This window comes from Tiliqua scincoides, chromosome 2 (assembly GCF_035046505.1).
Source record: "Tiliqua scincoides isolate rTilSci1 chromosome 2, rTilSci1.hap2, whole genome shotgun sequence".
NCBI classification, from domain to species: domain Eukaryota; kingdom Metazoa; phylum Chordata; class Lepidosauria; order Squamata; family Scincidae; genus Tiliqua; species Tiliqua scincoides.
This window is the reverse complement of record NC_089822.1, coordinates 105813756-105836650: the sequence shown is the minus strand read 5'-3', so window position 1 is coordinate 105836650 and position 22895 is coordinate 105813756. Positions and strand designations below refer to the sequence as shown.

General features: G+C 44.1%; 2 protein-coding genes across 2 annotated transcripts in view; one reads left to right on the top strand and one right to left on the bottom strand.

The window, feature by feature from the left end:
• Nucleotides 1–5306, top strand: part of CTC1 (CST telomere replication complex component 1) — a 29149-nt gene extending 23843 nt beyond the window's left edge. The window contains exons 17-23 of the mRNA XM_066617734.1: nucleotides 365–530; nucleotides 1780–1857; nucleotides 1948–2104; nucleotides 2223–2287; nucleotides 3244–3409; nucleotides 3521–3647; nucleotides 4038–5306. Coding sequence (XP_066473831.1) covers nucleotides 365–530; nucleotides 1780–1857; nucleotides 1948–2104; nucleotides 2223–2287; nucleotides 3244–3409; nucleotides 3521–3647; nucleotides 4038–4141 — 863 coding nt within the window. The 3' untranslated portion in view covers nucleotides 4142–5306. The remainder of the gene's footprint in view (nucleotides 1–364; nucleotides 531–1779; nucleotides 1858–1947; nucleotides 2105–2222; nucleotides 2288–3243; nucleotides 3410–3520; nucleotides 3648–4037) is intronic.
• A 382-nt stretch (nucleotides 5307–5688) lies between these two features.
• Nucleotides 5689–21881, bottom strand: METTL16 (methyltransferase 16, RNA N6-adenosine). The gene is made up of 9 exons (XM_066616168.1): nucleotides 21645–21881; nucleotides 17756–17958; nucleotides 16758–16898; nucleotides 14403–14518; nucleotides 13070–13212; nucleotides 10120–10189; nucleotides 7744–7833; nucleotides 7302–7475; nucleotides 5689–6931 (listed from the first exon to the last, which is right to left on the bottom strand). The coding sequence occupies exons 1-9, from the start codon at nucleotides 21770–21772 to the stop codon at nucleotides 6314–6316; spliced, it is 1683 nt and encodes a 560-aa protein (XP_066472265.1). The 5' UTR covers nucleotides 21773–21881; the 3' UTR covers nucleotides 5689–6313.
• Between the last annotated feature and the right edge of the window lie 1014 nt (nucleotides 21882–22895).

The following is a 22895-nucleotide window of genomic DNA, read 5'->3' as shown; positions in this document are numbered from 1 at the left end:
TGAAAGTAGGCATTTCAGTGGGCCTCTGAACAGAACTTCAAGAAGACAAGAGATGGTGGAATTAGTGTTTTTAAGATAGTGTGAGGGTTATTTACATGGTCATTTTAAAGCAGTGATTTTCAACTTTTTTCATCTTATGGCACACTGAGAAGGCACTAAAATTGTCAGTTTTTTGACAATTGACAAGGCACACTGCAGTGCTGGCCAGGTGCTCACATCCAGCAGTGACCCTGCTGATAAATTCCCCTCCCCCCCAAAAAACCTCCCATGGCATACCTGCAGATAATTTACGGCACATTTATGGCCTTAGCACAGTGGCTGAAAATCGTTGGTTTAAAGTTTTTCTGGCCTTCTACGTATTTAGGGAACTTCTTGCCCTGGGATTACACTGTGAAGCTGAGCATATCACCTACACCTGGTTCCTCATTCATGCTGGATGTGTACGTTGAAGCCACTTTCCTGCCGTATCTCTGGGGTTTGCTTCCTGGAGCCAGGATTCTTTTCAAGAACGTGCAGCGCAAAATTTCCAGGTGTGTCTTGATCCACAAGTCATTGAAAGCTGCCATCTGGTGTGTCATTTCCTGGGAGTAAACCCCACTGCAAACTGTGAGGCTTCAAATTGAATATGTATTGGATTGCACTATGGAACACCTAGTGAGAGTAGGGTTGATGTGTTGGAGCCAGAGCTATTAATCCTCCAGCCTTGCAATTTTCATGACCAAAGGGCGCAATCCAAACTTTGAGTCAGGCACGTAAAGCACGTTTGCGCATCCTCAAGGAGAAGCCAGGCTGGCACTCTGAGAAGCGCCGGCCTGCAGAGGCTGACAGACACCTCTGCGCTGGCTTTCCCTCCGGTGCTTGCGTCAACCCTGCAGAGCCGACGCAAGCGATAAAGGTAGGCGTGGGAGGGCGGAGGGAGGGCGATGGGCAGCCCTAGGGGTGGGTGGGTGGGTGGAGAGTGGGAGGCGGGGCTGGGATCCGGCAGTTATGCCTGATTCCCACCCCTATTCCTGGGGAGAACGGAGCAGCTTCAAACCACTCTGCTCTCCTTGGACTTGCGCCAACTTAGGAGGTGGCACAAGTCCAAGAAGACCCATAGGTGCCAACAGCCCTTACCCAGGGGTAAGGGGAAATGTTTCCCCTTGCCTCTGGCTAAGCCGCTGCTGGCCACAATCCTGCGCTGGATACAGCACAAGTCTCCTGGCTTGCCTGTTCCAGCGCAAGTTAGGATTGTGCCCAAAGTCATTTCTTTCTGTATGTAGAATACTTTTACTTTTTTCCCAGAATATGCTGCTTTTTCTGGCAACCTATAGCAGTTTATAGTAAAGAACTGTCAAAAAACATACAGCTCTTTTTCTCCTTTGGGAGGGCTGGGTGGCCTCACCTTTTTCTTCCGGCAGTTGGCAAAAGTGAGTTTCTTCCATTGGATGTTTAGAATAAGAGGTTTTGAAATGGGCTGTGCTCTGATACGGGTTTCTGGCTTCTGCAATTAACATTTTTAAAATGTTTGTAGTTTAACCCCCCCCCAGGTCATTGCGGCTATGCTACCTTTAATTCCATATCACTCCCTTGACTACTGCCAGTTGGGTGGACATTGAATTGCTTGATCAATGTTTAGGTGAGGTCCTTAGCAATGGCCTCATTCCCTTCTCCCTTAGCCCAGCAAGTCTCTTTACCACATGCTTAAAGCAGGAAGAACAAGGTGGAGGAATCACAGAGCAATCTCTTTTGAAGGTAGTGTGTGTGTAAACTCCTCCCTTCTGCATCTTTGCATTGCAGGTTCAGAAATGTCTATTGTACTTATGTTGCCTCCAGCTGCATGCACATGCTGACTCCTGCACCCCTCCACACTTCTGAGTGAGTATCAAACTCTGCTGTTGTCCCTTGGTGTTTTGGCACCTCTTTTATTGGATTCAGCCAATTATTATTTTGTCCTTTTATGTTCAGTACTGCAGGTGCTGCCTCTAGCCTCTCAGTGGGATATCTTTGCAATGTACCACTTCAGTCTCCAAACCTGTTCCAGGTCACCTGCCATTTGACATGTGTCCTTTCTTTATCTCTGCACTGGATTTGCTCTCTGTGTAAAGAGACTATCCTCAAGGAGGTACCCATCAGCCCTCAACCATATTTGCAGATAAGAGTTTTCCTAACTAGAATCTGACATCCTAGTATTTTGGGGGAAGGGAGAGTCTTCTTACACCCTCTGCTTTTTTTTAATGCAGGAGAGTTGCAATCAGTGTGGGCCATCTTGCTTGTCACATATAGGAGTCAGTAAAGCTAGTGCCAGGTAGGTACTGTGGATTGGAGGCAAAACAAAGTTTCTTCTTATATATTCACTTTCACTTCGTTATAGGCTCTCAGTTTAAACTTGGAGAACTGTGTGTCCAGCCAGCGAGGCTGTGAGGAGCTGTGTGCAATGTGTCAGTGTGCGGCCCCTAAACCAAGAAACAGCTAACAACAATGTTGGAATTTGCCAAATATGGAGCAAAGCTGGCAGTATACTACAGAAAATAAAAAAGAGTGGGAGGGAACTTCCAAAAAGGTACAAAGAAAAAGAGTATGTTTTGCCATCTCAGCTCCACCTTCTTCAAGGGCGTTACAAAATGAAACAGTATTCAGTAGGCACCCAACTACATTAGTGATTGATTTAAATTATATCCTACCTTTCCCTCCAAATAAAATGAACTGTTCAACAGTAATAACAAACATTACAAAAAGTCACTCTCCTGAGTTATTGCGTGAAGGAAAAGTATTCTGTTCTGAAATGCTTTCCTGGTGTTATAAAACACAAAATGAAAAAATTACAGAGAATGTGATGTACCAAGTTGAAAATAGAGGATCATAGTACAATGACTATGCTAAGAATCCACTAACAGTAGTAACTGCTCGCTAATTCCAAACAGAAATGGTTGTTCCCTGTAGTGATGTCCCTGGGATCAAGGTTGACCAGGACATTCTCTTAAATCTGCCAACTACATAACCAAGCAATTGCTCAGTAAATTAAAAGGGGAAAAAAACTGTTTATCAGATTTTATTTTACTTTCAAAGCTATTTTGAATTTCAGAGTACAACATCTTCGGAAATCTTGCTTCCCTTTTACATACTGGATCAATGATAGCCTACATTTCTGGATCAGAATAATTGCGTGATCTCATAAAAGAAAGCAGCACACACCTCTCTCTCTCTTCAACAAAACAGTTCACAAAGCAGTGACATTGCAAAATCTTCCTGTTTTGCCTACAGGATTTTAGTAGAAGATGGGACATGTGAGCTAGTGGCGTCGTGCAAGAATCAACAGGTGCGTGAAGTGCTAGGTCTGAGCCCTGAGGAGTGGGACGTTGTTCAGAAACAGGCTCGGAGCAAAGGTGGCATCTACATTTCACATAAGGAAGCTGGCACAGGCCCTGGGGTGAGTGGCTTATTCTGTTGAGGGTGAACTGCTAACTTCAGATCTGAATTATCTCTAGGATTCCTTGGTTTATTTCACTCAGCAAACTTGATATTCTGCTGCTTTTGACAGACTACTGACAAGCCTGAAGATCTGCTCACTTGGTACTTGAGAAGCTTGTGCAGAAGCCCTCTTGTCTGTCGGTCCATCACGATGACTTTCAAATTGGATAGAAAGCCACCCAAGGGTCACGCGACAGGTATGTAGACAGGCTTGACATTGTCAACTTGGTTGATATACAAATCTTCAGTGTGGAGGGAACAAGACAATAAGTTTCTTCTCTAAGTCTTACCCACAAACATTCGGGTTACCCATTTAAATTAATCTGAAATACACTTAATTCCTCCTATACCTTGACAGTACTGGATCAGCTCAAATAAGATCTTTAAAAAACATTAAAATGGAGTTTTTAGCAAGTAAATATAGTGTGTTATGTAACAGCTATTTAACTGTGACTGTGGGATGCTCTTCATCCACATATATGGATTATATTACAGTGGCATAATGTGGTGTTGAAGTTACTTTAAAAAAAATAATTTAGAAGAAAACATGTTTCTGGAATATGCAACAGTATGTTTGGTCTTTCTAGGGTCAAGACAGTTGAGGAGGTTTGTCTCTAACGACACCGAGTTCCTGAGCAAGTACAGCAGTCTGCCTAATTTGTTATGTCTGAATATTCAGGAGGCAACCTAAGCAATACAAAACAGAGGGGAAGAACTAAATGTGTGTTCGAGGTCCAGTATCCCGTCTCTTGCTCTGTATAGAGGAGAAATAAGGAAATTTGTACTACTTGTACACATCTTAATATTTGGAGACTTCTGAAATTGTCATTTTTACTGTAGGGCTGTGTGTTGAGGCTGAATCCGAAGAGAAGACTGTGTGACTTCGTAGTTTCCCTGAGGTGGTGTCTGAACTGTACCATTTCAGACCATCCCCATGATCGGGGGATGGGGAACCACTTGCTTTAATACTTAAAATATATCTGTAACATCACACTCAAATCTGTATCGCACTATCCCTTTAGACGTTACATTAAAAATTCATGTTGAGCAAAAGCATACACATTTATCAACTGGATTACCCATTATCTCAATATTAAGAACTAGCTGCCAACTGTTTGACAAATGCATCAAGCAAACTCAGTTTAGTGTCCCACCATTTTCTTACGGTGGACTTATATTTTTTCTTCCACTACCTACCAAAAGCAAATGCAGCTATAACACAATTTCTTGAAGTTTTGCAGATATCACTGTATATGCAATTCAAGAGAAACGCAAATGGAACATTTAATGGATTATATATAAAATGTAATTAACAATTTTCCAATATTGCTGTGCTGTACCATGTAATAAATCAGTACCAGGTCCACCTGAATCCCAGCAGCTGTTATTGTTTCCTTTGTACAGATTTCCACTGATGTTGAGTTGCCACTATGTGACCATCTTAAAACTGTTCTCTGACATGAGAGAACTGACTGGGCATTTAGTATTTGTAAATAAGTGACCAAACCACCACTGGAAAGCTGTACCATAAATCCTTTTGTGTGAATATAGAAAAACTCTCTCTCTGTAGGAACCTAGTATTTTAGGGAGAATACTAGGCTAGAACACTATCTTCTGTAATATTCAGTCATACCACTCCCTCATCTCAATGCAGTGGTAGAGTTCAAACACAGATTTATCAGGAAAAGTGAAGCCTTTCTTTTCGCATACATATATGCCTGTAAACTAAGGAACAAACTATTCCACCTCTAATAGACATTTAATTTGAAATCAACTTTTTGGTGCCCTGTTTACAGATGGATGGGAAACATTTCAGACATTTGCTAATTCTGCAAGTGTTTTTAATTCACTGCTCTGAATTACATATAAGGACTTTGTCTTATATTAAGACTTAAGTTTTCACCTCTCTTCTAAAAGAGAAGAGTAATTATTTCCACAGATTATATTATTCTTGTATTTTGAATCATTGTAAAATAAAAACAAAAACACACTTTACATTTATGGTTGCCTGTGTTTTTACCTCAGGAGATCACCATCCACCTTAGGAAAATAACTTATGGTGGGTAGGGTTCTTTTCCAACTTCACCCCGAGGAGCTTCTTTTAGACCTGTCCTTCTGCTAAGGGCTCAGAGTTTCCTGGAGCTCTTGGAGGGGGAGACAGAAGTGTAACTAGAGGGGCAGCAGTGCAGTTAAGTATAGCCACCACAGTGTAACAGTGTAACAGTGTAACAGCACCTTGTTGTCCAAGTCATTCAGGGCAGCGACAGCAATCCGAAGCACAGAGATCACTAGGCAGCTTTGTTTTCTCATGGTTCAAAGCAGTTTACTTTAGAGACTCCACAAGGATAATGTTTGTAGCACTATTTTGTAATTTATGTATTAGTAACACATGCTCTTGTGACCTTTCAAGTGTGGAATAGGTACAGTGATGTGGAACATGATGGCAATCTTTCCCCCCCAACCTAGGTACCTGGATCTCATTTTAGAACATTTTAAACTGCTACTGCAGATGAATATGATAAACATTTCATATAAACCTACAATGAGCATTAGAAAAAGCAGTATATAAATAATAATTTAAGAGATTTTAGGCCAAAATCATAGTAACGAGTATTCATTAGAATGAAGAACACTGTACTGTTAAGGTAGGCAACTTGTTGCTTCCCAGTATAAAGTTCAGCAGCTAAACACAAATACTAGTTCAAACAGGCTTCCCCCCCTCCCCCGTGCACTGCCATAAATCCCCAGAACGTCACACTTTAAAAGGGTGGTTTAAAAATTGTTATCTTTCACAGCAAGGCTGTCATTGTCAATATTAAATGCAAGTGATCACAAAAAGCAAAATAACTATATATACAAAGACTTAAGTTGTGACCAATCGAAATATTTGGTTCTTTAGATAGGTACACAGCTGGTTCATTATATCTCTGTTCTGTCCCTCAACCCAGTGCATTTCTATTAAGAAATCCTGCCCTTCTTTCTTCACCATTAATACACACTTGAACAGGAACCATTCAGTGGAAGTGTGGGCACTCTGCTCAGTTTCAAAAGCTTGGTTATCAACACTGACTGCCCTAGACTCCTCCTTTCCATTACTGGATTCATCAGAGCTTGCCAAAACAGCTGTTGGTTGCTCTACACTGGTTGTTTCAATATGTTCTTCATGGTTTTCTGCTTTAAGAGGAGGTGCACTGTTTAATCCATCATCTTCTGGGGATTCAAGGTCCTGCCCAATTGACAGAAATCCTCTTTCAGTAGTTCCACCAGTGTTTCCTTCATATGCTATTGAAGTACCCAACTTTTTCTGGTTGTCTTCGCCCTCTTCTGTAGCTTGCAAAAATTCTACAGGTGCTCGAGGAAGTTCCCGAAGTTGTCTTACTCGCTCCCTTTTCTTTCTCCTTAAATGTATCCAAGAGTTCTCCACAGCTGTTAGAAACAGGCTGACTTCATCCTTACCACAGGGAATGCATTTATGCTGAACCTATTGAAGTGAACCACACAGAGTTTAGTGCAGGGGTCCCCAAATTTCCCCATGCCACGACCCATCCTGTTCCACCAGGCCATTCTGATGCCCGCAGAGCCCCATTAGAGTGGGTCACTGGCCTTGCGCAACCCAGAGGAGGCCTCTGGGGGCTCCTAGGTAAATCATTCTTGCTTTTGGAATGGCTCCTATTTGGAGCTATTAGAAAGCAAGAGCAGGGTGAGGGCCTAACCCGCAACCCACCTCACATGGGGTTGTGACCCACACTCTGGGAAGCCCTGCTTTAGTGCAAATCTTTTAACAAGCAGAAGTCATATGCTATTTGCTTAAGAAGCATCACATGAAATATATTGTGTTATGGATACTGTACCTTCAGATCATTAAGAATGTTTTTAATCCATGCCGCAACTACTGCCACCCCTTCAACAGCATCCATTCCCATAGACGAAGCTTTAGCAGCTAACTCCTTGGTTGTGGATGCCAGCACTAGGAATGTAATTGGTTTCCGAGGCTTTTCTAGTTTTCTTTTCTTAGATGGAGGTGACTGAAGAAAAATACACACACAAACACACGTTAAGAATAATTGGAACTCAGAATGCTATTAATTGGCTCCTGTGACCGAACCTGCACTTAAGTAGGGGCTTACTTCAACATTAGAAAGTTGAACAGGATCAGGGCCCAAGTTTCATAAGGACACATTCCTCCCCAACAACTTGTCCACTAGCTGTTTTGAAAACTGAAGAAGTCGTAGCATGACATGGGATGTTGATTCAAGAAAGATAATGCAAGTGGAAAAAGACAGCAACACTTACTGGCACTTTGACATTTTCATAGAAGCTCCAAGCCAGTGCCCACCTCATGGTACGGCCTTGACAGAATTCAGTGTAGGTGACTTTAGGAACCTGAACAAAGAAATATATCCGGTATACATCATTGTGACACCACTGGGTTGGCTGAACTCCCTCAGCAAACTCCAGACATTGGCAGCCATCTCCTCCCTCCATAATTGCCAGCCACCAACATGGGTGCTCACCAACTGCTTCCTGAACCCAGACCAATCCCATTGCTTCTTATGTTTATGTTTTCATTTATGTGTTTTTGATATACATGTGATTTTTTCAGAACATAACCCCCACGTAATTTGAGAGCGGCCTATAGCAGGAAGTGAGGTGGTAAAAAGGTCTGAAGGCACAAAGTATAGCGATTTGTGCTGCAGCTGGTCAGTGCCTAAACAGGAACTCTGAACGTGCCTTGAATTCAGTGAAAGAAAGGAGAGATATAAAGGTAATCAATAAAATGAACTACACCAGTTCAGACTACAGATAAATAATAATATAATATACAGTATTTATATACCGCCTTTCTTGGTCTTTATTCAAGACTTTATTCAAGGCGGTTTACACAGGCAGGCTTATTAAATCCACGCAGGGATTTTTACAAATTGAAAGAAGGTTCTCTCTTTCAAGAACCACCACATTCAAGATGTTACGCTCCGATCTGGTTTAACATTCTGGCCTCCATCCTCCCACGCTCCGAGCAGATGGAACAGCTCAGCTGCAGCTTGCCAGCTGCTTCAAGGTCGCACGGTGCCGGTGGCCTCGAACTGGCGACCTTGTGGATGTTAATCTTCAGGCAAATGGAGGCTCTACCCTCTAGACCAGACCTCCTGCCCTTTTTTATCACATTTTTAATAGCTCTCTTACAGAAGAATCTCCCTATAAATGGTTTGTCTTCTGGTGTCTAAGATTGGATTACAGCCAAAGTGTTACTGAACACAATGGGCTTACTTCTGAATAAAATAAATAACACCTCTACCCATAGGTAAAAAATTAACACAAGAGGCCAAATCTAGTGTACTAGTTAATTTCATGCAAGGAATATTAAAATGATATTCTGTCATATGCAATTAGATTAATGGAAATGAAGTACATATTCCTCCCCAGTGTATCTCTACATCCATTTCCTAGAACAATAGAGTTGAAAGGGACCTTGGAGGTTTCGTTCTAAACCAATTCTAAACCATTCTAGACCATAAACATTCTAAACCAATGTTTCTCTAACTGTGGGTTGGGACGCAATTTCAGGTGGGTCCCCATTCATTTCAATGTATATTATATTGTACTTCCGGCCAGGACATCACTTCTGGTGGGTCCTGACATATTGTCATTCTAAAAACTGGGTCCCGGTGCTAAAAGGTTTGAGAAGCACTGATCTAAACCAACCCCCTGCTCAGTGTAGCCAACTGCAAGAGCATCCCAGCCTCTGCATGAAAGCCTCCAATGTGGGAAAGCCCACAACTACACAAGGCAGGCTACTGTAGTGCCAGGCTGCTTTTACAGTTAGGTAATTCTATCAATCTCTGTAGTTTCAATCCACAGGTTCTAGTCCTGACCTCAGAAGCCAGGTAGAGCAAGTCTTTCCCTTCATGTGGCATCCCTTCAGATACTTGGCTACTTCAGATACTGCTTCACACCTCCACTTAGTCTTCTCAGCAAAATAAAACAGTCTGCAGTGGTGTGACTCACTGTCACTACTTCTTTCTCCTTCATGTGTAGACCAGTCACAGGCTTCTGCAGCAGAGAACTGCAGGATCCATGGCCAAGAGAGACCACAATCAATTCACAAATAGGCAGAAATAGCCCCCTTTTCCCCCTCTGCACAGCTGTCAGTAGTCATGGAAAACTCCCACATAAATAAAGTCTCAAGACCTTTCACAACAGCCACATTTAGGTTGGACTGAAGTGTCCCGCCATCATTCACCATCTCATGTAAAACACAGCTGCAACACTTGGCCCTTTCCCCTGCCTGAGATGGCAAGGTGGCCTGCAATCCTGGGGAACAGGCCAAGGACATGCAAATACAGGTCACAGGAAAATCCAGATTGGCTACTGGTTTGACAAACCCAGAAAGAACAGTTTAATGGACAAGACATGTTGGTTCTTTCATCAAACATGCGCCAATTCTCTAGGATCAGAACTGTAACATTTTTGTGAAGATTGCTCCTTATGTGTGCTGTGCATGAAGGTTAAGGGTTACTGAAGTTAGTGGGGCTCTTTTTCAAAGAGCTCTTTAGATAGGCAAGAATGCTATCAGAAATGGTATCACAAGAATGCCTTTTATGCAAATGGTGTGCACCTACAAGTTGAAAACAATACACAGATGCAGGATATGTTCAGAGAAACACTTACTCCATGGATTCGAAGTTCTTCTTTCAGTGGTGCCAAGGTGCACTTCTTTCCCAGCATACAACTGTACCACCTGTGCGGTTAAAAATAACACTTTTATTCCATTTATTATGTTTTATATGTTACAGTCTACTATAGATTTAATCTATAGATTCTAAATCTATTTATAGATTTTTAAGCTCTGTGGCCTCTGGCAACATCACCAGATTGTTTAAAATTGAGGTTCGTCAAGTTTTTAGTGTGTCAGGAGCAACTTTACTACAGGGAAGTTCAAGAGGACGGACTAAGCAAGTGCTGGACAGGGAGAAATATGGAAGTGGGGCCTGGGTAAAGCTGTAAGGAGAAAGGATACTAGATGCTGGCAATTGCCTCATCCAGTCCATTCCCCAGCCTAGGGAATGTTGGGTTCAATAAGGCCGGATGGTGCTGATAGTATCTGACTAGAGCAGGGATGTCCAAACATTTTGGCAGGAGGGCCACATCATCTCTCTGACACTGTGTTGGGGGGGGGGGCAGGAAGAAAAAGAATTAATTTACATTTCAAATTTGAATAAATTTACATAAATGAATTTATTAGAGACGGAACTTACACGAATGAATGAAGGTCTTGCAGTAGCTCAAGGCCTATAAAAGTCCTTGCACAAAGCAAGACTGGAGGGAACCCTCGTCACACAGCTCATGCAAGCGGTTGAACAGTCACCCTCACACTGAGAGCAGCTATGTCGGGCCAGTATGGGCTCCAGCAAGTCTCCGGAGGGCCAGAGCCTCACTGGAGATTAGAGTCTCCCTGCAGGCTGGATTGGGAACCACTGAGGGCTGCAAGTGGCCCCAGGGCCGGGGTTTGGGCACCCCTGGACTAGAGCATAATAGAGTAGAGCTGTTGCTCCTTGTGATATGGACTGTGTGCCTCTGTTGCAGTCCAACGTTGTAGTCACTTTTTTTTCAGCTGCACTATGCTGCTAGCTCATGTTCAGTTTGTGATCTACCAGGACACCTCTTTTTCATACAGGCTGATGCCTAACCAGTCTCCCCCCCATCCCATACTGAATCTTTGTACTGTAGTGTCGACCCAATGTGCAGCGACAGTAAAGAAGGCCAATTCTATGCTTGGGATCATTAGAAAAGGTATTGAGAACAAAACGTCTAATATTATAATGCCGTTGTACAAATTGATGGTAAGGCCACAACTGGAGTATTGTGTCCAGTTCTGGTCGACGCATCTCAAAAAAGACAGCGGAAATGGAAAAGGTGCAAAAGAGAGCAACTAAGATGATTATTGGGCTGGGGCACCTTCCTTATGAGGAAAGGCTAAGGCGTTTGGGCCTCTTCAGCCTAGAAAAGAGATGCCTGAGGAGGGACATGATTGAGACATACAAAATTATGCAGGGGATGGACAGAGTGGATAAAGACATGCTCTTTACACTCTCACATAACACCAGAACCAGGGGACATCAATTAAAATTGCGTGTTGGGAGAGTTAGAACAGACAAAAGAAAATATTTCTTTACTCAGCGTTTGGATGGTCTGTGGAACTCCTTGCCACAGGATGTGGTGATGGCATCTGGCCTGGATGCCTTTAAAAGGGGATTGGACAAGTTTCTGGAGGAAAAATCCATTACGGGTTACAAGCCATGATGTGTATGTGCATCCTCCTGATTTTAGAAATGGGCTATATCAGAATGCCAGATGCAAGGGAGGGCACCAGGATGCAGGTTATCTGGTGTGCTCCCTGGGGCATTTGGTGGGCCGCTGTGAGATACAGGAAGCTGGACTAGATGGGCCTATGGCCTGATCCAGTGGGGCTGTTCTTCTCGACATGCAGGACGTTACACTTATCCCCATGAATCTTCATCTTGTTGCTGCAGGCCTAATCAAGCCTGTCAAAATCACTTCAAATCCTGGTTCAGTCTTCCAGGGTGTTGGTGATCCTCCTGTGCCAGCCACTGCCTCTGAGGATTTGTCCTTAGGGGGCAGGGTTTATGCCAATATTGTCTTCCCTTGACACTATACCCTCCCCCACTGTTCTCCTGGATGCTTTTGGCCCCAATCTCTTCAGACTCTGATCTCCCTCTCTGCCACCTGACTCGAACTTTTGTTTTGCAGCCCACGCTGTTCCTTCCTCTTTTCTGAGGCACAATCTACTGTTTATCTCCAGTCCTGGTCCCTCATTCATCCCAAGCAATCATCCTCTTTCTCTGTGAATTATTCCCCTCCCCACCTTCCTGCCTCTCTCTTCTCTGGGATCTATCAGCCCCCTTCCCATTCTCCTGGCTTTCCCTCTGTGGTTCAGCTTCTCTTCCCCTCCTGTTATTTCCGGTCTTCTTGGTATTCAACTCTCTGCCTTGTCAATGTCTCTCCTCCATGCCTTGCTGGCTTCATGTCTTCCAACTCTGTCTCTCCCTATTGCTGTGACTTATCTTCCCCCAACTCCATAAGTGTCCCTTTCTCCTCCTCCTCCACTTTCACTCCATCATGCTCTCCTTTGTTTTCTTTCACTCTGTTCCCTCTCTGTTTACATCTTTTGCCACTCCTAGCCCTCTTCAGCTCCTTTCTTCCCTCAGGTACCTTCTTCTACTGCGATCTCTCACTCTTTCCCAGCTGTCCATCATACTGCTCTTCCACCCTCCTCTCTTTTTGAATCTCCCTGCCACCCTGCTGTCACCCCATCCCACCCCAATTTGCTTCGGCTGCAGGGTGTCCAATGTCTCTGCCAGTACTGGCACTGATGACATAGTCTCACTTGTAGCTACACATTATCAACAATATTATTCCTCCACCTCTACCTCACGTGAGAGATGAAATAATTTATGGGACTTTGGCTGGACTTTGCTGAATTACTCTTGATAAAAGTTTTATCTGATGTAGGATCTGCAGGAGACAGGCCAAGGTTTTGGATAAGGAGAAAAAAAAACTCAGTGAAGAAAGAAGAAAAACCTCCTTGACAAAATCTTACCGTAATCGTTTTTTAAGCTGCAGGCTATCATGAATTATCCTTTTAACAAATTCTAGCTCTCCTCCTTCAGCCATGATCTCAGTGATCCCTCCTGTATTGACTGAACTGGGTGGTGGTCTCCTGGGATTACGAGAATTTACTCCCTAGAACAGAAAGCCATTTGCAGTTAAACTAAAACAACCAATTTGCAGACTGTTGTTCCTTGTACTGGTATTCGCTAGCAAATAATTGTGTCAAGCCCACAAGCTCTCTCTTGGCTCTCCACAGTTACTCTGCCATCATGACACGTCCCCTCCTGTCTACAGCACAAAATGAATGAAACAAAAACCTAATTCATATTTTCCATCCCCTTGGCTAATACTCTGATTCAAGATCAGGTCATGTCCTATCTTGACTACTGCAGATTTCATCCCACTATTCCTGTCACTTTTCAATCTTCGCCTCTGCTGCACTAATCACTCACCTCTCATCATTCAAACTTCAAAATGCCCTCTCACTGACTTCCAGTCTCCTTTCACATTCAGAGCAAACATTTTGTCTTCTTTAAAGCACCCCACAGTCATTCACCATCCGATCTCCCGTTATCTCATGCCCACAACCCTTGCTCCTCCAACCCAATCTCCGTCAATTGCTTGAAGGTCTCCTGCTTTTCAATCTTGGGGCTGGTCTGAATATTGAGCAATGCTACCTTCTCCTTCAAAACACACCTTATCTGTGAACCACTTCGTATGTGTGAATGCATTTCCTTCATACATCCTCTTTGCACTTGACCCACCCACTCTTCGCTTTCTCCGTTGGTCATTACTCTTGCCTCTTTCTAGCCATTCATCAACTCTACTTATTCCATCTATTTTCAAAATGTAGAGGAATAAGTTTTCTTTCAACTTTGTAGAGGTGTTTGAAAATAGTGTTATTTATTTTTCTCAGAAGTAAGCCCACTGTGCTCAGTAAGATGTAGATTGTAATCCTCCCTGACTCACCTAAAACTAGCACCTCTAGTTACTTGGAATAAAACACACATGCACAGCTCATTCTAGGTAGAATTATTACTGTTTCATCTCTTCTTTTGCTATTATTTTGATCCCCCCCAATTAAACTATTCATAGTCAAGATCCTTTAATCCTTAATGTTTGAAGTACATGCATAGGCTTGTTTCTATGTTTTCCTGAGCAGGTGTGATAACACATGTAACACCTTCAGGAATATCCCCACCAGGAAAGGCCAAAGCCACTGCAAAAGTTACTTCAAGCATTACAAATCCACAATTCATACATTAGCCTTTTCCGAATAAATGTAGGAGAGGCCCAATTCAGGCTATCAAAAGTCAACATACCTTTGCTTCCAGCTGGTTGGCAAAAAAAGGGGGGTTGCACATGCAGAAATCATAAATAACTTCTGACTCTTCTTCTAAAGCATCTAACAGGAGCGTCTTTTGTGGTACTTTAACCACTGGAAGAAAAGGAAAAATGCAAGAAGGAACCAAACATCAACTCACTCTCACTCAACTTCTAGAAACTATTCTACCCAATTGTAAATAGGTTGCAATCATTTATAACTTAAGCATATATAAATAATGACTCCGAATAGAGTAAGTAAAAATATGATCTTACCCTAATTCCATGTCAAATAGTTGCAAAACAAGGCATATCATTATTGTCCCGCATCATGTGGATGCGGGAGAACCCGTGGACATTATATATCTGGACTTTCAGAAGGCGTTTGACACGGTCCCTCACCAAAGGCTACTGAAAAAACTCCACAGTCAGGGAATTAGAGGACAGGTCCTCTCGTGGATTGAGAACTGGTTGGAGGCCAGGAAGCAGAGAGTGGGTGTCAATGGGCAATTTTCACAATGGAGAGAGGTGAAAAGCGGTGTGCCCCAAGGATCTGTCCTGGGACCGGTGCTTTTCAACCTCTTCATAAATGACCTGGAGACAGGGTTGAGCAGTGAAGTGGCAAAGTTTGCAGATGACACCAAACTTTTCCGAGTGGTAAAGACCAGAAGTGATTGTGAGGAGCTCCAGAAGGATCTCTCCAGACTGGCAGAATGGGCAGCAAAATGGCAGATGCGCTTCAATGTCAGTAAGTGTAAAGTCACGCACATTGGGGCAAAAAATCAAAACTTTAGATATAGGCTGATGGGTTCTGAGCTGTCTGTGACAGATCAGGAGAGAGATCTTGGGGTGGTGGTGGACAGGTCGATGAAAGTGTCGACCCAATGTGCGGCGGCAGTGAAGAAGGCCAATTCTATGCTTGGGATCATTAGGAAGGGTATTGAGAACAAAACGGTTAGTATTATAATGCCGTTGTACAAATCTATGGTAAGGCCACACCTGGAGTATTGTGTCCAGTTCTGGTCGCCGCATCTCAAAAAAGACATAGTGGAAATGGAAAAGGTGCAAAAGAGAGCGACTAAGATGATTACGGGGCTGGGGCACCTTCCTTATGAGGAAAGGCTACGGCGTTTGGGCCTCTTCAGCCTAGAAAAGAGACGCTTGAGGGGGGACATGATTGAGACATACAAAATTATTCAGGGGATGGACAGAGTGGATAGGGAGATGCTCTTTACACTCTCACATAATACCAGAACCAGGGGACATCCACTAAAATTGAGTGTTGGGCGGGTTAGGACAGACAAAAGAAAATATTTCTTTACTCAGCGCGTGGTCAGTCTGTGGAACTCCTTGCCACAGGATGTGGTGCTGGCGTCTAGCCTAGACGCCTTTAAAAGGGGATTGGACGAGTTTCTGGAGGAAAAATCCATTATGGGGTACAAGCCATGATGTGTATGCGCAACCTCCTGATTTTAGAAATGGGTTAAGTCAGAATGCCAGATGTAGGGGAGAGCACCAGGATGAGGTATCTTGTTATCTGTTGTGCTCCCTGGGGCATTTGGTGGGCCGCTGTGAGATACAGGAAGCTGGACTAGATGGGCCTATGGCCTGATCCAGTGGGGCTGTTCTTATGTTCTTATGTTCTTATGTCATGGAGTAATTGCTCAGTGCTGCAGCTCTAATAGTAGTAACAGTAATTAGCTCAAATACTCTACTTTAGTAGCTCTTTTGCTGCTACAGTAACCAATGCTGAAGCACAACCAAGGCAAAAAGAGTTGTTAATATTGACTGCCCTGGCTTGGTCAGATAATGATTGAAAGACTGAATAACCACGGATGAGACCCCATTTTGCATCTTGCTTGTGGTTCCTGTACCTTTGCTCAAACATTTGTTCCCTTACCTTAGGGCTGCATAGAGGCTGCAACATAACCAGAAAGCTGGTTAGGACTGGGCCCTTAGTCTCTGATGGTGCACATGTCTGACCCCTTGTTCCTTTTTACTGACCCTCTTCATTTGCAATCTTTTCTTCCAATATTGTAGCTGTCTGCTAGGCAAATGTACAGTTTTTCTCTTTTGTTTGAGGACTGGGGGTTGTTAGTTTGCAGGAACATTTTCCTTGTATTAAAATATAAACTAAGAATATTTACTAAATATAAACTAAAGAATTAACTAAATATTTACTAAAGAATAAACTAAATATAAGCTAAGAATTTAACTATTAATAAAAACTCTCTCTTGCTCTGCAGTCAAACACACGATCTCCAAATTATGCTTCATATGCATGATTTCGCCTGTAAAATAGCTGGCAAACTAATTTGCTGTGTGGGAGTGGGACAAGATGGATTAAAGGATACCTTTTATGAGATCAGATAAATTATTTTGCTCCACATTTTTCTTGGCATAGCTGAAGCACACATCATCCACTTCTGTTGCAATAAAATACCATCCATTCAAAGTTGCCCCAAGTAATGGGTAAATACAGGATGCACCAGTACCTGTTCACACCCAAAAGGAAAAAAAATTACACTAGTTAAACAACAGGCTACTCAGTAATGCACCTGCAGAGAAAGATACATACAGTCAATTCTCGATATCTGCTAGGGTAGGAAGCCCCAACACATACTAAATCTGTGGTTCCCCAGTTATGGAGTCATTGATCCTATGGGATGGGGGAGAAGGGGGGCTAGCTAATATGCCAGCAGTGAACAGCTTCAAAATGGTTGCCACAAGGCTTCAAAATGGTCACTGCAGGCGGTGGGATCACTTCAGAATGGTTGTGCACGGCTTCAGAATGGCGCAGATAGGTGAGAACAAACTGCGAACGGAGCAAGGAAAGACATACTCTTCGTTCTCACAGATAAATGAATCCATGGGAATGGAGTGTACAGATACCAAGGATTGATTATATATCACATATTTTCCGAATTACACAACAACCACGAATATGTAAAACATTACAACATTTACCACAAAATGCATCCATTCCACAAATACCTTTCAGGCAGGCAAGATTATCTGTACTTGAAACCACTGCAAAACCGATATCATAAGAGAGCAATTGTTTTTAAATTTATATGAATTGGCTCTCTTATGCATATTTACATGGACTACATTACATGGACTTTACTCACATGTATAGCTCCATGTAATTGCAGGTTAAGTAGTTCTTATACAAATGATGTCTACCCTAGACCTTTTTAATTTGAAAAAGCAGTGACACTATATAGATAGAACCACAATGTTCTGTCTCAGACTCTAGTAGCAGTTAGACAATATTTTTCATCTCTGGGCCATTTGCCGGTTCAAACAAACAAATTTTACAATGAAAGGTAGTCACACTATTGACGCATACCTATATCTATTCCCCATATAGCAGAACCTTTAACAAGGGCATTTTGCTGAGCAATCAGATCTTCAACCCAGTGAATATAGTTAAGTCTCAAGGGAACAGTTGGAATAAGCCTTTCTAATGGTATGTCGATGTGAAGTCCAAAGTCTTCCTTCAGTAGTGTGCATGTCAAGGCTCTCACAGCTTCTGGATCCTTGAAGTTAACACTAAAAAACATAAAACACTGTTAGATTGAAGAACTCCTGCATTCTTGACAAACAAGGGCCAAAAAAAACAAACTACCAAAAGTAAGTTATATTCAGTTTCATAAATAACAATAGCAGTTTCTTACTCGCTGCTATCACTGCTGCCCCATTTGCTGGGAGAAAGTCTAGCCACTGTGTTTTTCTAGTGGGAAAAACCAAATGGGGTCCACTGCCTGCTGTTATAGCTCCAGTGTTCGTTTTCATTCCCTCAGGCAAAGAAACAGAAAAGTACAACTAGGAAAACGAAGCCTGGTGCTACAGCAACTCAGTAGTGGCATAAAGTGGGGAGACAGCAGTAGGAATAGTAAACTGGTGAGCAATTGCATGTTGCCACTGGGTGTATCTGTAGCTCACCAGGGCAAGTACCGCCATCTCTTCTCGGAATTCTTGTAGCAACCAGAGGTTCCATGAGGTTGGAGACCCTGGTTTATAATATTCAGGGTGTGAGTGCATAGTAGTAGTTGGCAACCTTCAGTCTCGAAAGACTATGGTATCGCGCTCTGAAAGGTGGTTCTGGCACAGCGTCTAGTGTGGCTGAAAAGGCCAATTCGGGAGTGACAATCCCTTCCACACCGGGAGCAAGTGCAGTCTGTCCCTGGTCTGTCTCCCTGGATATGGGCCTTCCTTCTTTGCCTCTTAGCCTCAGACTGTTGGCCAAGTGTCTCTTCAAACTGGGAAAGGCCATGTTGCACAGCCTGCCTCCAAGCGGGCCGCTCAGAGGCCAGGGTTTCCCACTTGTTGAGGTCCACTCCTAAGGCCTTCAGATCCCTCTTGCAGATGTCCTTGTATCGCAGCTGTGGTCTACCTGTAGGGCGCTTTCCTTGCACGAGTTCTCCATAGAGGAGATCCTTTGGGATCCGGCCATCATCCATTCTCACCACATGACCGAGCCAACGCAGGTGTCTCTGTTTCAGTAGTGCATACATGCTAGGGATTCCAGCACGTTCCAGGACTGTGTTGTTTGGAACTTTGTCCTGCCAGGTGATGCCGAGAATACGTCGGAGGCAGCGCATGTGGAAAGCATTCAGTTTCCTCTCCTGTTGTGAGTGAAGAGTCCATGACTCGCTGCAGTACAGAAGTGTACTCAGGACGCAAGCTCTGTAGACCTGGATCTTGGTATGTTCCGTCAGCTTCTTGTTGGACCAGACTCTCTTTGTGAGTCTGGAAAACGTGGTAGCTGCTTTACTGATGCGTTTGTTTAGCTCGGCATTGAGAGAAAGAGTGTCGGAGATCGTTGAGCCAAGGCACACAAAGTCATGGACAACTTCCAGTTCGTGTGCAGAGATTGTAATGCAGGGAGGTGAGTCCACATCCTGAACCATGACCTGTGTTTTCTTCAGGCTGATTGTCAGTCCAAAATCTTGGCAGGCCTTGCTAAAACGATCCATGAGCTGCTGGAGATCTTTGGCAGAGTGGGTAGTGATAGCTGCATCGTCGGCAAAGAGGAAGTCACGCAGACATTTCAGCTGGACTTTGGACTTTGCTCTCAGTCTGGAGAGGTTGAAGAGCTTTCCATCTGATCTGGTCCGGAGATAGATGCCTTCTGTTGTAGTTCCAAAGGCCTGCTTCAGCAGGACAGCGAAGAAGATCCCAAACAAGGTTGGTGCAAGAACACAGCCCTGCTTCACGCCGCTTCGGATGTCAAAGGGGTCTGATGTGGAGCCATCGAAGACACCTAAACACACCTTTCCTTGCACTATACTGGAATGCTTCAGGAAAAAGGAGAGGACACCTCTTGCTTTTCCCACTTTTCAGAACCACCCTAAGTGTTCTGCAGCAACAAAAGGCTCAGGTTTAGGGCTAGTGGCTAGCCTCAAATACAAATCTCTAGCACTACATAAGGGAAAGTTATCAAGGAATCTTAACAGAAAACAGGTATCTTCCCATCAGGAAGCTTTGCACCTTGGCCAGAACAACCAAACAAGACTGCTTTATTTCAGGTGTAGGGACATACTACAAAATTTTGTTACATATCCCACTTGTTTTAAAGAAATGCCATGCAATTATATCAAAAGGGAAGAAAAGCTTGGAAATAGATAAAACATTTGCTGGTGCATCCAAACCTCAGTATATAAAAAACCCCATGTGCATAGTCCAGGCATTCAGTTTGAACATTAGATTATTCTTCATTCTAACTACTAGGTCTAATGTGAAATGGAACAGACTGACAGTGCAATCCTAAGTTGTGCTTAAACCAGTGCAAGTCTCTCACACCAGCTTCTGGGTGTCGCGAATGTGCCACTGCGCAAGTCAGGGAGGCTGGTGCAAGGATGTATGCAGACCTCCCTGTGGTGGATCTGACCTGCGCTGCTAAGTTTGTGCTAGTGGTGGGCTGGCAGTGCAGGGGGTTGGAGAGGGTGCGGGAAGACATTTTCAGGCAGGGGGAGAGCAGGCAGCAGGCAGTCTGGTGGGTGGACTTGGCCTGGGAAGGGGGTGAGACCAGCCTCTGGCACTTAGGCCAAATTATAACCACCCCTCTCAAGCAGCCCAGCATTACACTAGGCTGCTCGGATCTGTGCCAACAATTTAGCTGGCGCAAATCCAAGAAGCCCCATTGCAGTGGCTGGGGCAGTGCTTGGGGTAAGGGGAAAAATATTCCCTTGCCCCAAGTTGCGCCACAGCTACCTCTGGCCCTGTGCTGGATGTGGCGCAGGCAAACAGGCCTTCCTATTCAAGCACAGGTTAGGATTAGGTTGGAAGTTTCCTTCCTGTGCTAACTCACTGCTCCATTTCCCTTCCAGAACCAGGGGGTATCCACTAAAATTGAGTGTTGGGAGAACAGACAAAAGAAAATATTTCTTTACCCAGTATGCCATTTGTCTGTGGAACTCCTTGCCACAGGATGTGATGGTGGTGCCTGGATGTCGTTAAAAGGGGACTGGACAAATTTCTGGAGAAAAAGCCCATCACAACTTACAAGCCACGATGGGTATGTACAACCTGCTGGTTTTAGGCTACCTCAGAATGCCAGATGCAAGGGGGGGAACCAGGATGCAGGTCTCTTGTTGTCTTGAGTGCTCCCTGGGGCATTTGGTGGGCCACTGTGAGATACAGGAAGCTGGACTAGATGGGCCTCTGGCCTGATCCAGCAGGGCTGTTCTTATGTTCCCAAGGCATACATGGGGTGGGGAGGGGCATGTGACTGAGAAGGCTGGCAGGTTGTGATGAGTATATGCAACCTTCTTTAGAAGTTGGCTACCTCAGAATGTGGCAGGTCTCTTGTTGCGTGTGCCCCCTGAGGCATCTGGTGGGCCATTGTGAGACACAGAAAACTGAACCAGATGGGCCCTCGGCCTGATCCAGCTGGGCTCTTCTTATGCTCTTCTATTCCCTCTGTACAACGTACAGGAAGGCGAGCTTTTAACTTCACAGTGCACTGAGTGGACTTCATTGCTCTATGAAGCCTGAGGATCTTGAGCACAATCCAATGCAGGTCTACTCAGAAGAAAGTTCCATAGTGGGTTCAATGGGACTCCCTCCCAGGAAAGTGTGGAAGGGTTGCAGCCTTGGAGCCCAATCCTGAGCATGTCTACTCAGAAGAAAGTCCTACAGTGCTCAGTGGGACCTACTCCCAGGAAAGTGTGGCTAGGACTGCAGCCACACACACACACACACACACAGAGAGGCTGCCCTGTACTGAGACCTACCTGACCCTTCCCGACAGGTTCACCTGGACGTGCTGCTGGAACTCTGGGTACTTGGAGGCCAGGTAAGCGAAGTCAGGAGGCTTGTCCTTGTACCTGTTCCTCGCGTGCATCGATTTGTTGAGGGCCATCCTGGGGAGGGGGGAGGATAAGCAGCTACCGCATCAGCCTTGCACGCGCCACACTGTTCCTCCGCGCAGCAAACTCCCTGCTTCCCTGGACAGAGAGCACGCGCACATACACCTCCCCCGTCCGTTCTATTCCAAATATGGGAAGGGGAGGCGAGTTCACGTATGGGAGGGCTAGAGAGTCTCAACTTCCTGTACGCATCTCTATGGTCCTATGTCCAGTTTTTTTAAACCGGAAGTGTAGCCTCTAAGTGACTCTACCGTTTTCCTATTGCTGTATTGCCTATGATGGGTCGGCTCTATGCGTCTATGGCGAAACCCCCACTCAGCAAACGTTTGGGCCATAGACATAAGAGAGGTCTAGAGTCACCATAAAGAATCTGTGAATGTTCTCCACAGGACTGGGAGTCAAAGCATCCCATATTGAGGGAGGGAGGGGAACTGAGACAATGGTTCTTTATGGCTAGAGGTGTTTGAAAACTGTTCTTTTACTCACAAGCAAGCCCACTGGGTTCAATAAGATTTAGGCCAGTGTTGCTCAAACTTTCATTACCAGGACCCACTTTTTACTTTGAGGATTTGTCAGGATCCACCAGAAGTGATGTCATTACCTGAAGTGACATCATCAAGCAGGGAAATTTTGAACAATCTTAGGCTGCAATCTTTCCCACACTTACCCAGGAGTAAGTCCCATTGACTATCATTGTTAAAAGCATATACACAGTAGCTTGCTAAAAGTACAGGTCTGTAACATTTCCCCAGATGCAGTCACAGACCATGCCAGCACCAAGTCTAATATATTAAAAATAAAATATTGAAATGACTGGGAACCCACCTGGAATTGGCTCACGACCCAGCTAGTGGGTCCTGACCCACAATTTGAGAAACACTGATTTAGGCTGTAATCCTATCTTATTCACCAGAAATAAACACCTCTATTTATGGCAACCTCAATGTAGTGCACAGGCGACATCACAGATTAGAGGCAGGGCTGAAGCCAGGCCAGATTTCCAACTACAGGGAGTTTCATTTTTAAGAACTTTTTTTTTTCCACATTCCTGCACTTATGGACTCTGCCACATGCACTTGCTCGGATTCTTTTGAGAGTCCCCCCTGAATTATCAGG